General features: G+C 33.2%; 1 protein-coding gene across 1 annotated transcript in view; it reads left to right on the top strand.

Annotated features, from left to right (window-relative positions):
• The window catches only part of LOC308640251 (A-kinase anchor protein 9-like), a gene marked incomplete at its 3' end in the record, with an annotated part of 67,145 nt that extends 61,487 nt beyond the window's left edge, over positions 1-5,658 (top strand). Inside the window, exons 21-23 of the mRNA XM_081312222.1 lie at positions 72-260; positions 3,704-3,848; positions 5,612-5,658. Of these exons, the coding sequence (XP_081168348.1) occupies positions 72-260; positions 3,704-3,848; positions 5,612-5,658 (381 nt within the window). The remainder of the gene's footprint in view (positions 1-71; positions 261-3,703; positions 3,849-5,611) is intronic.
• Positions 5,659-14,861: the final 9,203 nt, after the last annotated feature.

Genomic DNA, 14,861 nt, shown 5'->3' with positions numbered 1-14,861 from the left:
ATTTTGGTTAGTGGAATGTTTTAAAAACATGCTTATTTGAAACCTAACTTTTGTTATTTGTACTCTGCTAGGTTTATGATAATTCTCAATCTCATGAGAGCCTCCCGGACTGGCGAGGGGAATTTCTACTTGCTCTCCAACATGTTTTCTTAAAGGAGTGCAATGTTTTGCTAGCTGCATTTCAGACTGAACTGACAGCTCTAGGTACTAAAGATGCAGTTGGATTATTAAAGTGTTTGGAACAGCGAATACAAGAACAGGTAGCAAAACAAAATTTTATTTTAAAGAATACTATTTTTAATAGTAATAAGAAAATCAGTTGCTGATTTGTTTTAGAGTCTTAATTTAAGTATGAAGATTAGCATTTTTAACAGGGGCCACTAGGAGTATTAAGGAGAAGAACATTACCTTTTGTCTTATATTAGAAAGTAAGAAAAACTTAAAATTAATGAGATAGTCCTCAAACGTGGAAAGTTAAAAAGAGCAGTAAAACCTAAAGAAAAGAGAAGGAATAAGATACAGTCACTTCTCATTATTTGCAGTAGTTATATTTTATAAACCTACAAGGAGTCATTGCTCCTGTGGGAAATACAGGAATAGATTACTGCAAGCCTCAATCACAATATTTTCATCAACCAGTCAATACATGATCTTATTTTCTGTGTGGTTGTGTTTAAAGAAATCTTATATGGGGAGGGGAGAAGAGATGTATCTCAGTGGTAGAATGCTTGCCTAGCATACTCTTGGCCCTGGGCTCAGTACTCAGTGCCATTAAAAAAAGAAAAAAAAATACTTTCTGTGTTGTATATTATTCATTAATGTTTAACACGGCAAAGAGCAATCATACAGAAGCTTATCTAACACAATTTTCTCCTTAAAGCACGTCACAGATTTCTTGCACTTAGGAACACCAAGCCCTTCACTTGTGGGCCATTTAAAACCATGAAATCACAAATAAAAAGCACAATATGGAAAAACAAGTTACTAAACAGGACATTTGTGTACAATATGAGAGCTAAAATACAAAGGTAGAGTATGCCCTTGTTTAACTCAGCCAGGAACATGTGCATGAGGAAATTTAAATTTTTTACTACTCTAACTATGTCTGACAAAGCAATACAAGTATTGATTTGAGGGTTACAAAAACTTTTTATCAAGTAGACAAATCTGAAAACACAGGATCCATTAATAATGAGGATTAACTATAATAAAGTATAACCAGTACAATATAGAGGATAAAACATTAAAAATTGGTTCCTTGAAAATGCTAATAAGAAAATCTTTTCTGGAGAATTCATTATGATTTTTAAATGTTATAAATGAAGATGAGATCATAATTAAACATGCAACAAATAAAATAACAAAATATTATAAATTATTTTATTTATAAAAATAAAAAAATTGAGGTGAAATTTTTAAAAAATCACTTATCAAAATTCATGCAGGAAGAAATAAAATACCTGAAAAGACCTACAACAGAATCAAATCAGTAGTTAAAAATCTTCTCACAGGGCTGGGGTTGCAACTCAGTGTACATTGATGGATTAGATCCTTAGCACCACATATAAATAAATTAATTAATTAAAGGTTTTTGGGATGGGATGTGGCTCAAGCGGTAGCGCGCTCGCCTGGCATGTGTGCGGCCCAGGTTCGATCCTCAGCACCACATACAAACAAAGATGTTGTGTCCACCAAGAACTAAAAAATAAATATTAAAAATTCTTTCTCTCTCTCTCTCTCTCTCCCCTCTCTCACTCTCTCTTTAAAAAAAAAAGTTAAAGGTTTTGTGTCCATCTACAACTAAAACAAAAATTTTTTAAATCTTCTCACAATACTTAGTACCCAGGACTTGTTTTTTTTAAATATATTATCCATTAAAAAGAATTAGGAATCCTTTTGAATCTGGTGATTCCAAGAATAGAGTAGGAAGACAATAAGGTAAACCTGGAATCCCTCATTTTGCCAGCATGTAAAGAATTATTCAAAGAAATAAGGGAATATGACAGAAGGTCACAGAAGCCTGTTGAAGGTTCCCTCACTGGCCAAAGTTAGAAAATTAAAAGATCAAACAAAATTAAAGTGACAGATTTTAAAGTTAAGAGTAAAATAAGAATTCATGAACTCATATAGATGGATATATATTATCACAGTTGAATGCCAGCTATTAAATGTAGAAGGAACAAAGGAATTATAAGATCATACTTTATTCAACAATATAGTAACGATCAATTCAGCAATAATCAACAGTGGATGCTAAAACTAATGTGAAAAAGTTGATAAGAAAAGTAAAATTCCTAAAAGAGCATTTTTAACTACAAAAGGAAAAACAGTAACTTTACACTGGAGAAACCTTGCAAACCCCACCCAAATGATCAGAATAAATATTACCAGTAATGAGGAAAGAAAGACATCGAGTACTTCCTAATACGAAGGAATTAATTTGTTGTACTTCTATGAAATGCATAATCAGAATCCACTTGGGGAAATATGAGACCACAACCAACTGAGGCCACCATGCATCTATTAGACTGGGCACAATAAAAAATAGTGACTCCACCAAGTGCTGGTAAAGAGGGAGAGAAACTGCATGTCACATACATTGCTGGTAAGCAGTGTAAAGTAGGACTGCTACTCTGGAAACTAAATCTGGCAGTGTCTTGTAAAGGTAAACGTACATCTGTTACACAGCCTAGCAGTCACACTTGTAGATATTTAATCAACAGAAATGAAAACTTGTGTCTATTTATGAACCTATTTATGAATGTTCACAGTAATTTTCTTTGTAATAATCAAATACTTGAAACAACCCAGATGTCTTCCAGTAAGTGAATGGATGGAGAAACTGTGATATATTCATACAATGAAATACTATTCACCAATTAAAAAAGGAACAATCAATACCCTAAACTTCCTGTGTGTTATGTAACTTCTAAAAATGACAAAATTATAGTGATAGAGAACATATCAGTAGTTGCCAGAGGTTAGGATTAGGGAGAGAGGGTAGGACTACAGAGTAGTCTCCGTGGTGATTGAAATAATTTGTACCCTTATTGTGGTACATATATATGAACCTGTTCAAGTGATGAAATTTCATAGTACTGTATGCCAAGAGAAAAAATGAGTACATGTAAACAAATGAAATTTTATTAAAACCTATAGTTTAAATAGAATTTTATCCATGTCAGTTTCTTAGTTTTGATAATGTGCTCTGATTATATAAGCTATTATTGGGGAAAGCTGGCTGAACCCCTCAAGTACTTTGACTTACATTAGTCCAAAAAAGTTTTTTTTTAAATTAATGGACATGTAACAAAATAACCTGTCTGTACTCTTTAAAAAATTTAAGATCACAAAAGACAAAGGAATGAATCACTTTTTTTTTCTTAAAGAACTTTTGGCAAAATTTGAATAAACTCTCTATACCAGATAATATATGATAAGTTAATTACTCTTTTGATCATTATACTGCAGTTATGTAAAAGAATGCTCTTATTTTTAGGAAATACACTACAGTATTTAGAGGTAAAGAAGCATCTATCTGCAAGAAATCTTCCCACATTTTAGACAAGAAAAATAATGAAATTTTTAAAAGAAAAAAACTTTAGCATGTGTGGTTCATTTATTCTTCAGACTTCTGGTTGTTAATTTTATTATCTTTACAACTCTCTTCACTTGATTTTTTCTTTTCCTTTGTTACAAAAAGGGTATTGAATATCAAGCAGCTATGGAATATCTCCAAAAAATAGACAGAAGAAGCTTATTATCTGAAATTGAAGTACTACATGCTCAAATTAATGACAAGAAAATGACCTTGAAAAGAGAACAAGAAAATGATAAACCAAACCTAGGTATGTTACAAAACAGACTCATATAATTACACAAATGGGTGAAAATATTTCACTTTACATTATTATTACTCAGTTAAAACATTTCCTTTTAGTGGTATTGATTTCTCATTTTCATAACATTAATTATATTGATTACTGTAGTGGCTAGAGGACTGTCAAATTGGTTTTGAACAACTGTATCTAATTTTAAATACAGTAGCCTTACCTTGACCAAGTTAAACAAATTAATTTCATGGTCTCTTTTTGTTTGTTTGTTTGTTTTAATTAGTTATACATGACAGTAGAATTCATTTATGCACTTTGATATATCATGCATAGATGGGATATAATTTCTCATTTTTCTGAGTATACATGTTGAAGAATCATATTGGTCATGTAGTCACATATATACATACAGTAATAATATCTGTTTCATTCTACTATCTTTCCTATCCCCAAATTTCCTCCCCTCTTCTCCCATCACTTCCCTCTACCTAATCTAAGGTAACCCTATTCTTTCCTACTAACCCCCACCTTATTGTGAATTAGCATTCACAAATTAGAGAAAACATTTGGCCTTTAGTTTTATGGGATTGGCTTATTTTGCTTACCATGATATTCTCCTACTCCAACCATTTTCTGGCAAATGCCATAATTTCGCTCTTCTTTAAAGCTCTGAGTAATATTCCATTGAGTATATATACCACATTTTCTTTATCCATTCATCTGTTGATTGACACCTAGGTTGGTTCCATAGATAAGCTATTGTGAATTGAGCTGCTATAAACATTGATACAGCTGCACCACTATAGTGTGCTGATTTTAAGTCCTTTGGGTATATAAACCAAGGAATGGGGTAGCTGGGTCAAAGGGTGGTTCCATTCCCAGTTTTCTGAGGAATCTCCATACTGCTTTCCATAGTGGTTGCACCAATTTGCAGTCCCTCCAGCAATGTATGAGTGTATGCCTTTTCCACCACATCCTCGCCAACATTTGTTGTTGCCTGTATTCTTGATGATTGATTGCCATTCTGACAGGAGTGAGATGAAATCTTAGAGTAGTTTTGATTTGCATTTCTCTAATTGCTAGAGATGTTGAACTCTCTTAAAGCTGTACATTAAGAAAGCTGTTTTACATACTAGAGGATAACTACCTAAAGGAAAAGGAAATCCATAATGAAAGTAGCCATTTCTTTTTTAATCCCTCTTTTTAAAAATTTAACTATAACAACATACAGAAAAGTGAACAATTCAACTCTTCAGTATGACATTATTTTTTAAAATTTTTTTAATATTTATTTTTTAGTTGTAGTTGGACTTAATACCTTTTTTTAAATTTATTTATTTTTATGTGGTGCTGAGGATTGAACCCAGGGCCTCGCACATGCTAGGCGAGCACTCTACTGCTGAGCCACAACTCCAGCCCCAGTATAACATTATTATATGAATGTCTGTGGAGGAGACATTGCTTGTGTTAAGAAGTAGAACATTGCCCACGTCCTAAAGCCGCCCCCTCTTTAGTAACTTAGAGGTTATCCTGATTTTTCTTTAGTTTTATTACTAATTTATATATTCCAAAATCATATATGTTAGTTTTTCTATTTTTGAACTTTATCTGTATATTTTATGTCTTGCTTCTTTCACCTTCCTGAATTATCCCAACTTACTGCATTTATCTATAGTTCATTTTTGTTACCATATAGAATTCTCTTGTTTGGATATTCTACAACTTATATAATATTTTATTCTGTGGTTGATTAGATTTGGATTGTTTCTGCTTTTTAGCTATTAGAGTCAATGCTGTTGTGGACACTGTTGCAAAGTGTTTCTAATGCAGTTGTGCTTATGTCTTTCTAGGAGTGAAATTGCTGGGTCATAGGATTCATATCTTTAAATTTATTAGAGAACACCAAACTATTTTAAAGAGTAGTTTTGTTAGGGGCTGCAGTTGTGGCTCACAGGTAGAGTGCTCACCTAGCACATTGGAGGCCCTGGGTTTGATCCTCAGCACCACATAAAAATAAATAAAATAAAGATATTGTGCCCAACTACAACTAAAAAATAAATATTTTTTAAAAAGTAGTTTTGTCAATTTGTGCATGCACTAGCAATATGTGAGAGTTATGTTATATACAACTTTGCCAACTTTCCAATCTGTTTGGTGTGCAGTACATAATTGTAGTTTTAATTGATTTTAATTATTCAAGTGGCTTAGTGCTTTTTCATATGATTATCAACTATTTGGATTATTGTTTTTGTGATACACTTGCTTGGATCTTTTCCCCACTTTCTGATAAAAGTCTATTTAATTTAACTATAAATGGAAATCGTTATTAAATTCTTATCATATCTATTGAGGACACATGCATCATTAGTAACTGTTTCATGTAGTGATGATAGAAACACCTGTGCTTTTGCAGACTTTAAAATCACAACACAAGCTCAAAATTTGTCATTGAAAAGCTGAATCATGGTAAAATTCTTCAGAGAAAACAGGTATAATAAGTTAAATTAAACATATCCCTGTAGACAAAGGCTTAATTGAAAAGTTTTAAAGGTAATTAATATTGTTTATATAGAATGCTATTGAAGTCTTACCTCTGTAGATTCATGTTTATATGTGTAAATTATTAACCTCTACCCCTAAGAAATAGTTTTAAAAGCTAAATTAACATGATTATCATCTAAAGTCAATGTTATGTCCTTCTTGTAATATCATTCTTACTAATTGTAATGTCTATTGATGAACTTTGCTAGAATATTAAGTAAAAACTTTTCTTATTAAATATGTAGTGTTACATATTTATGGTGGGATAGAAAAACAAGAGAGTAAAAATCACATCTTGAGTCACATAAATCCTAAAATAATGACTATTTAACACCCAAGTAAATATGTCTACAGACCTTTTCAATGTCCATATGTACATAAGTATATTTTTTGTCATAAAAACAGGATCCTGATGCATATTTTGTAACCTGTTCTTATTTAACATGTATAAGATTTTAGTTCGGGGATTGAACTCAACCACTGAGCCCTCTTTTATATTTTATGTAAAGACAGAGTCTCACTGAGTTGCTTATCACCTCACCATTCCTGAGGCTGGCTTTGAACTCATGATCCTCCTGCGCCACTAGGATTACAGGCTTTCACCACACACCTGGCCGAGATTTAAATTCTTGAGTTTGTTTTCATTGTAACAAATGTGTATTATGGAGGTTTTGGTTCGTTTTTATTGAAACAAACAAGATCTCAACTGGAGTTTGGACTTCCATTTCTGGAACAATTATAAAAGTAAAGTTCCTAAGGACTGTCTGCAAAGAGAGGCTGAACAAAAGAAGCAACCATTATAGTCATAGATACATGAATGACTCCTACAAGTACTATGTGCGATTTTCAAAAGTTCTTGGAGGGCTGGGGTTGTGGCTAACTGTGTGAGGCACTGGGTTCAATCCCCAGTACCACATAAAAATAAATAAATAAAAGTATTGTGTCCATCTACAACTAAAATTAATAAATAAAGAAATTGTTTTTTTATTTTTTTATATATTTTAGTTTTAGGTGGACACAATATCTTTCATGATTGAAGACTAATGTGGGAAGGTGCTCTGAGGTAATGCATGGTAGAAAGTGGTGAGGCATACAGATACTGGTGAGGAAGAGGATTGATCACTTAGTACAACCATTATCCCTACTACTGCCTGGTGCTTTTAAGAGTGATCCAAAAAAAAAAAATCCTAACAATGATCTTTTACTTTTCTTTCCTCAAAAACATACCTGAAGTGTCATACTTGATAACAGAAGTGGATTTTCTATTCATTATGAGAAAACTTCTTTACCCTGTCTTCCTTTAGTTCACTTCTGATCCAGAGATTTTGAATCATTTTAGTTTGAATTGTATTCAGTCTACTTTTACAGGTTTTTTTTAACTTTTATTAATGATTCTCTTTTCCTACTAGTCCCACAAACTGTGGACTAATATCAGATTGAGTTAGTAGTTATCTCTTCATTCATTCATTCAAAAAATTCATGTGTTTAACACAAGTAACTTGTAGTACTAGGAAACTCTCATTATTATTGTTGAAGTCTGTTTGTTGGTTAAAGGTTTGTTTTGTTTTAAGCGTCCAAATTTCACAAGACCCAGAATCTGAAGACCAAAATATTTTTTAGGATATACTAAAAATATATAGAACTTCAACCTTTAGAACACTTTATATTAGCATGAGTCTTGATTCCTTGCTTTAGAACCACTCTTGATGACTTATAAGTATAGTCAAAATCTCTTTAAAAATCAGTTGAACTATAAATAAGACGTTTAAGGAACAAAGGACATTTTTTCTGATGGAGAGTTAAGAGTAATCTTTTTGTTATCTATATCAGCTAATTTATATAGAACAATCTAATTTAAAATCATGCAAAATGTCTTGTTTTTCTCTTACAGGTTCAACTACTACATTTCATAGTGGTATGAGAAGATAATACTTTAAAAACATCAAAAGTTGAAGTGATTTTAAACAAATTCTCTTTTGTAAATCGAAGATTCTTTTGTGCTTTTATATTGTGAATATTTAATGGGACCAAAACAAACACAGCTTATGATTGTATCAGATCTCTTGCACATGAAAACAAACTGGAATTTGTACATACAAGCATTGTGTATGTATTCATGCACAATAATCACTAAATTACATGTATATTTGCAGAATGTTAATTTAAATGATTAAATTATAAACCTTGTGTATTTATCAAATGGGTGAAAAGATTAAACTTTTGCCGATATGATACTGCTGAATGTGTAGCTTGTGGTGTCCTGCACTTTTCATTTAAGGCTACTGAAATTACATGTTTCTGCCTAATATATTTGCTACTGGTGATGAAGACAGAAGATATCACTTGTAGACACCTATTTTTGTATAATGGTAGAAGTTTTGAATTTTATGGGGTATTTTGTCAAAGCACTGAAAATAAAAATGACTTCACCATTTTCACCACACTGTATTTGAAACTTCTTCATTTTTAACTGAGCCATATAGTTCCTGGTGCATATCCTCATAAATTACTTATCTTAAATACGCAAGACCTTAGGATTCAAACAGAAAGTTGTCCTCATATAATTGTATATTAGGGTTTTCTATGAAGGTTTTCCCTCTGCCTTTCCATCAACTTATATCTAAGGATAATATTTCTTAAAAGCCATATTTATTCAATTACATTTGGTTTTACATGTATCTAACGGTATGTCTTTACAATCTGTGGCCCACTATGACACAAAAATCATTTAGCTCAAATAATCTAAATTTATTAATTAGATTTCAGCAGAATGAAACAGAATTCCTGCTGTCCAACACAATTCAGAGTGGGAAGCTGTCACAGATGTTGTTTCTTTATCTAGAGTGTTCCAATAACATGGCAACTCACTAAAACAGGAATTGTATTTGTTGCTGATGTCTGGAGGATTTTGATGTCCTATGATTTAGATCAACACAAACAAGCATAGTAACGAGTTGTACATTCTTGGAAGTTTCAATATTAGCAGCTGGGCTTCAGTATGAGGATTTCTAAACATAGCAAAAGTATCCTAAAACAGCTAGTGGAAGTGGAGGAGAGTTGTGGGTAAGAACCAGAAGCTAAAATGATTGCCATTCAGGACTATTTTGTTGTAGACACATGACAAAAGCAGATGGACATAAGGGGAGGGAGGGGAAAAGAGAGGAGGGAGCAAGAGGGATAGGAATGATGGTAGAATGAGTTAGACATCATTACCCTAAGTACATGTATAAGACATGAATGGTGTGAAAATACTTTGTGTATAACCAGTGTCTTGAAAAAATGTGTTCTACATGCGTAATATAAAATGAATTGCATTCTGCCATCATGTATAACAAATCAGAATAAATTTTAAAAGATTTTAAAAAGAGCAGATGGACAAGTACTTAGCAACAGCAGTTCTCAATAGTCTGTAGTTTAAAAACTAAATCTGCAGTGCTCCCCTAACATACACAAGGCCCTAGTTTCAAGCCATAACACCATAAAGCAAAACTGAAATCAAACTTCACTAACAGAGCAGCTTTGCCTAGGGTTCTTAACTTTTTTCTTTTTTTAAGTTGTCAATGGACCTTTATTTTACATATTTATATGAGGTGCTAAGAATCAAACCCAGTGCCTCGCACATGCTAGGCAAAGTGCTCTACCACTGAGCTCTACCCTGACCCACCAACTCATGCTTATTACATAGTTAATCCCAGCTCCTGACCACTGACAGGAGCACTGACATGGATCTCTTTAGCCGTCTGCCAAAGCTATCAATCCTGATTTTCAGAATGCTTTTAAAGACTATATATATATATATATATATATATATATATATATATATATATATACATACATACATACATATGATTCCAAAGAAAACCAATTATACACAAATAATTACTAAACTTTTCAAGTTGTGATATAGTACATATTAAAACATTAAAGTGTACTATAAGCCACCTATAATCCCAGCTGCCCAGATCCACCCACACCAACCTACCCAGAATCCCTGCTCTCAGTGGTCCTGATTTACTCCTTCACAAGCAGGGCAGACACCACCAGAGTCTAGCCTTTGGTGCAGGACTTCCCCTTCCAACCAGCAGACTACCACAGGAGGTCAAGCCCAGCGGCCCAGACCCACCCATTCCAACTTAAGCAGGACCCAGATCCAGGATGTAGTAGCATTTATTGAGGACACCAGAAGGGTCTGGAAGCCCAACATCAAGGTGAGGTGAAGACATTCTGCACAGGTATGACAAAAATATAGAAAAGAAACTGTAACATCTCAGATCCACACTGCAAGAAAGGCAGACACATATAGACAACATAAAAAAACAAGGGAAGAAAGTGCCCCCAAACAAACCAGGATGCTATAATATCAGAACCCATAATATCAGTGAAGTTGATGAAATGTCAGAGAAGCAGTTCAGAGATTCATAATTAAAATAATCTTGGGTTGGGGATGTGGCTCAAGCAGTAGGGCGCTCGCCTGGCATGCGTGCGGCCCAGGTTTGATCCTCAGCACCACATACAAAGATGTTGTGTCTGCCGAAAACTAAAAAATAAATATTAAGATATTCTCTCTCTCTCTCTCTAAAAAACATAAATAAATAAATTAAAGAATCTTTGAATTAAAGAATGACCTAAATGAGCAAATACAAGCAAAAATTGATCCTTCCAACAATAAGAGCAAATACAAGTAGCAAAATATTACTCCGAGAGAGAGACACTCTGGGGGGGAAAAAACAGAAATCCTTCAAATGAAGGATACAATAAATCAAAAAACTCAATAGAAAGCATAACCAACAGACTAGATCACTTGGAAGAAACATCAGATAATGAAGACAAAGTATACAATCTAGAAAATAAAATTGATCACACAGTGAAGAAAGAAACCATGAATAGAATATCTAAGAATTATGGGACAGCATCAAAAGATCAAATCTAAGAGTCATTGGAATAAAGGAAGGGACAGAGTTTCAAGCCAAAGGAATGCACAATCTCTACAATGAGATAATATCAGAAAATTTCCCAATCATGAAAAACAAATTGGAAAACCAAATACAAGAGGTTACAGGACACCAAATGTACAAAATTACAACAGTTCTACACCAAGGCATACTATAATAAAAATGCCTAGCATACAGAATAAGGATAGAATCTTAAAAGCTGCAAGAGAGGGGAATCAGATCACATATAGGGGGAGACCAACCCATATCAGCAGATTTTTCAACCCAGACCTCAAAGCCAGGAGATTGTACAACATACACCAAGCTCTGAAAGAAAATGGATGCCAACCAAGAATCTTATATCCAGGCAAACCTAAGCTTTAGATTTGATGATAAAATAAAAACCTTCCCTGATACACAAAAGTTAAAAGAATTTACAACTAGAAAACCTGCACTACAGAACATCCTCAGCAAAATATTCCAAGAACAGGAAATTAAAAACAATGATGAAAATTAGCAGAGGGAGGGATTACAGTAAAGGAAAATCTAATCAGAGGAGAAACCACAAGTCACATTAAATACTAAAAATAAACAAAAATGGCTGAGAATACAAATCATGTCTCAGTAATAACCCTGAATGTTACTGGCCTAAACTCAACAATCAAAAGACATAGACTGGCAGACTGGATTAAAAAAAAAAGACCCAACAATATACGCTTGTGTCCAAGAGCCTTGTCTCAGAAAAAAGGTGAAGGGTTGGGAAAATCATACCACTCACATGGACTGCAGAAACAAGAAGGGGTTTCCACCCTTATATCAAATAAAGTAGACTTCAAGCTAAAGTCAATCAAAAGGAATAAAGAAGGACACTACATACTGTTAAAACCATACACCAACAAGACTTAACAATTATAAATATATATGCCTCAAACAATGAAGACTCTACATTCATCAAACAAACTCTTCTCAAGTTCAAGAGTCAAATAGACCACAATGATAATTTTGGGTGACTTTAACATACCTCTTTCATCACTAGATAGAAAAAAAAAGCTGAACAAAGAAACTACAGAACTCAATAATACAATCAATAATTTAGACTTAACTCACATATATAGAATATTCCAACCTTCAATGAGAGAATATACTTTCTTCTCAGCAGCAGATGGATTCCTTCTCTGAAATAGACCATATACTATGCCATAAAGCAACTCTTAGCAAATATAAAAAATAGAGATACTACTCTGCATTATATCAGATCATAATGGAATGAAATTAGAAATCAATGATAAAATAAGAAATGAAATCCACTCCAACACTTGGAGACTAAATAATATGCTACTGAATGAACAATGGGTTACAGAAGACATCAAGGAGGGCATTAAACAAATTTTAGAGGTTAATGTGAACACAAATACAACATATCAAAATCTCTGCAACACTAAGAAACCAGTTCTAATGGGAAAGTTCATTGCATGGAGTTCATTAAAAGAAGAAAAAGTCAACAGATAAATTACTTAACACTACATCTCAAAGCCCTAGAAAAAGAACAAATCAACACCAAAAGCAGCAGAAGACAGGAAATAATTAAAAGCAGAGATGAAATCAATGAAACTGAAACAAAAAACAATTGAACAAAACAACATGCTAACCAAGAGAGAGAAAACTCAAATCACTAACATACATGATGAAAAAGGAAATATCACAACAGACACTACAAACATACAGAGGATAATTAGAAATTATTTTGAAAAGTTGTACTCCCATACAATAGAAAACATCGGAGGCATCTACAAATTTCTAGAGTGATAAAATTTGCCCAAATTGAATCAGGATGATATACACAATTTAAACAGATCAACTTCAAGTGACGAAATAGCAGACACCATCAAAAGTCTACCAACGAAGAAAAGCCCAGAACCGGATGGATTCAAAACCGAGTTCTACAAGACCTTTAAAGAAGAACTAATACCAATACTCTTCAATTTATTTCAAGAAATAGAAAAAGAAGCAGCACTTCCAAACTCATTCTATGAGGCCAATATCACTCTGATTCCAAAACCAGGCAAAGACACATCAAAGAAAGAAAACTACAGACTAATATCTCTAATGAACATAAATGCAAAAATTCTCAATAAAATTCTGGCAATTCTAATACAAAAACCTATCAAAAAGATCCTGCGTCATACTCAAGTGGGATTCACCCAGGGATACGAGGTTGGTTCAACATACAGAAATAAATAAATGTAATTCATCTCATCAATACACTTAAAGATAAGAAACATATGACCATCTCAATAGATGCAGAAAAAGCATTTGACAAAATACAGCACCCCTTTATGTTTAAAACACTAGAAAAACCAGGGATAACAGGAACATATCTCAACATCATAAAGGTTATCTATGCTAAGCTTCAGGCCAACATCATTTTGAATGGAGAAAAATTGAAGGCATTCCCTCTAAAAACTGGGACAAGACAGGGATGCCCTCTTTCACCACTTCTATTTAACATAGTTCTTGAAACACTGGCCAGAGCAATTAGATGAAAGAAATTACAGGAATACACATAGGAAAAAAAGAACTCAAATTTGCACTATTTGCTGATGATATGATTCTATACCTGGGAGACTCTAAAAGTTCTACCAGAAAACTTCTAGAACTAATAAATGAATTCAGCAAAGTAGCAGGATATAAAATCAACATCCATAAATCAAAAGCATTTCTGTATATCAGTGAAAATCCTCAGAAAGGGAAACGAGGAAAACTACCCCATTTTCAATAGCCTCAAAATAAAATACTTGGAAATCAACTTAAGAGGTGATTTCCAAGTATTTTATAATGAAATAAATATAATGAAAATTACAAAACCCTAAAGAAAGAAATCAAAGAAGACCTTAGAAAATTGAAAGATCTATCTTGCTCTTGGATAGGCAGAATTAATATTATCAAAATGACCATACTTCCAAAAGCACTATACAGATTTAATGCAATTCTGATCAAAATTCCAAAGACATTCCTCATAGAAATAGAAAAAGCAATCATGAAATTCACCTGGAAAACTAAGAGACCCAGAATAGCTAAAGCAATCCTTAGCAGGAAGAATGAAGCAGGTGGCATCACTATACCAGACCTTAAACTATACTACAGAGCAATAGTAACAAAAACAGCATAGTATTGGCACTAAAACAGACTGGTAGACCAATGGTAAAGAATAGAGGACACAGAGACTCACCCACAAAACTACAATTATCTTATGCTACACAAAAGTGCTAAGAAGATGCATTAGAGAAAAGATAGCCTCTTCAACAAATGGTGCTGGAAATCCATATGCAACAAAATGAAATTAAAATCCTATCTCTCACCATGCACAAAACTCAACTCAAAATGTATCAAAGACTTAGGAATGCAACCAGAACCCTGTGTCTAATAGAAAAAAAAAGTAGGCCCTAATCTCCATCATGTGGGATTAGGCCCCAACTTCCTTAATAAGACTCCTGTGGTGCAAGAATTAAAACCAAGAATCAATAAATGGGATGGACTCAAACAAAAGTTTCTTCTC

Source organism: Spermophilus citellus (assembly GCF_964194105.1).
Source record: "Spermophilus citellus genome assembly, contig: SCAFFOLD_91, whole genome shotgun sequence".
NCBI classification, from domain to species: Eukaryota; Metazoa; Chordata; class Mammalia; order Rodentia; family Sciuridae; genus Spermophilus; species Spermophilus citellus.
The sequence above is the reverse complement of the archived record's forward strand: the minus strand, read 5'-3'. Positions and strand labels throughout refer to the sequence as shown.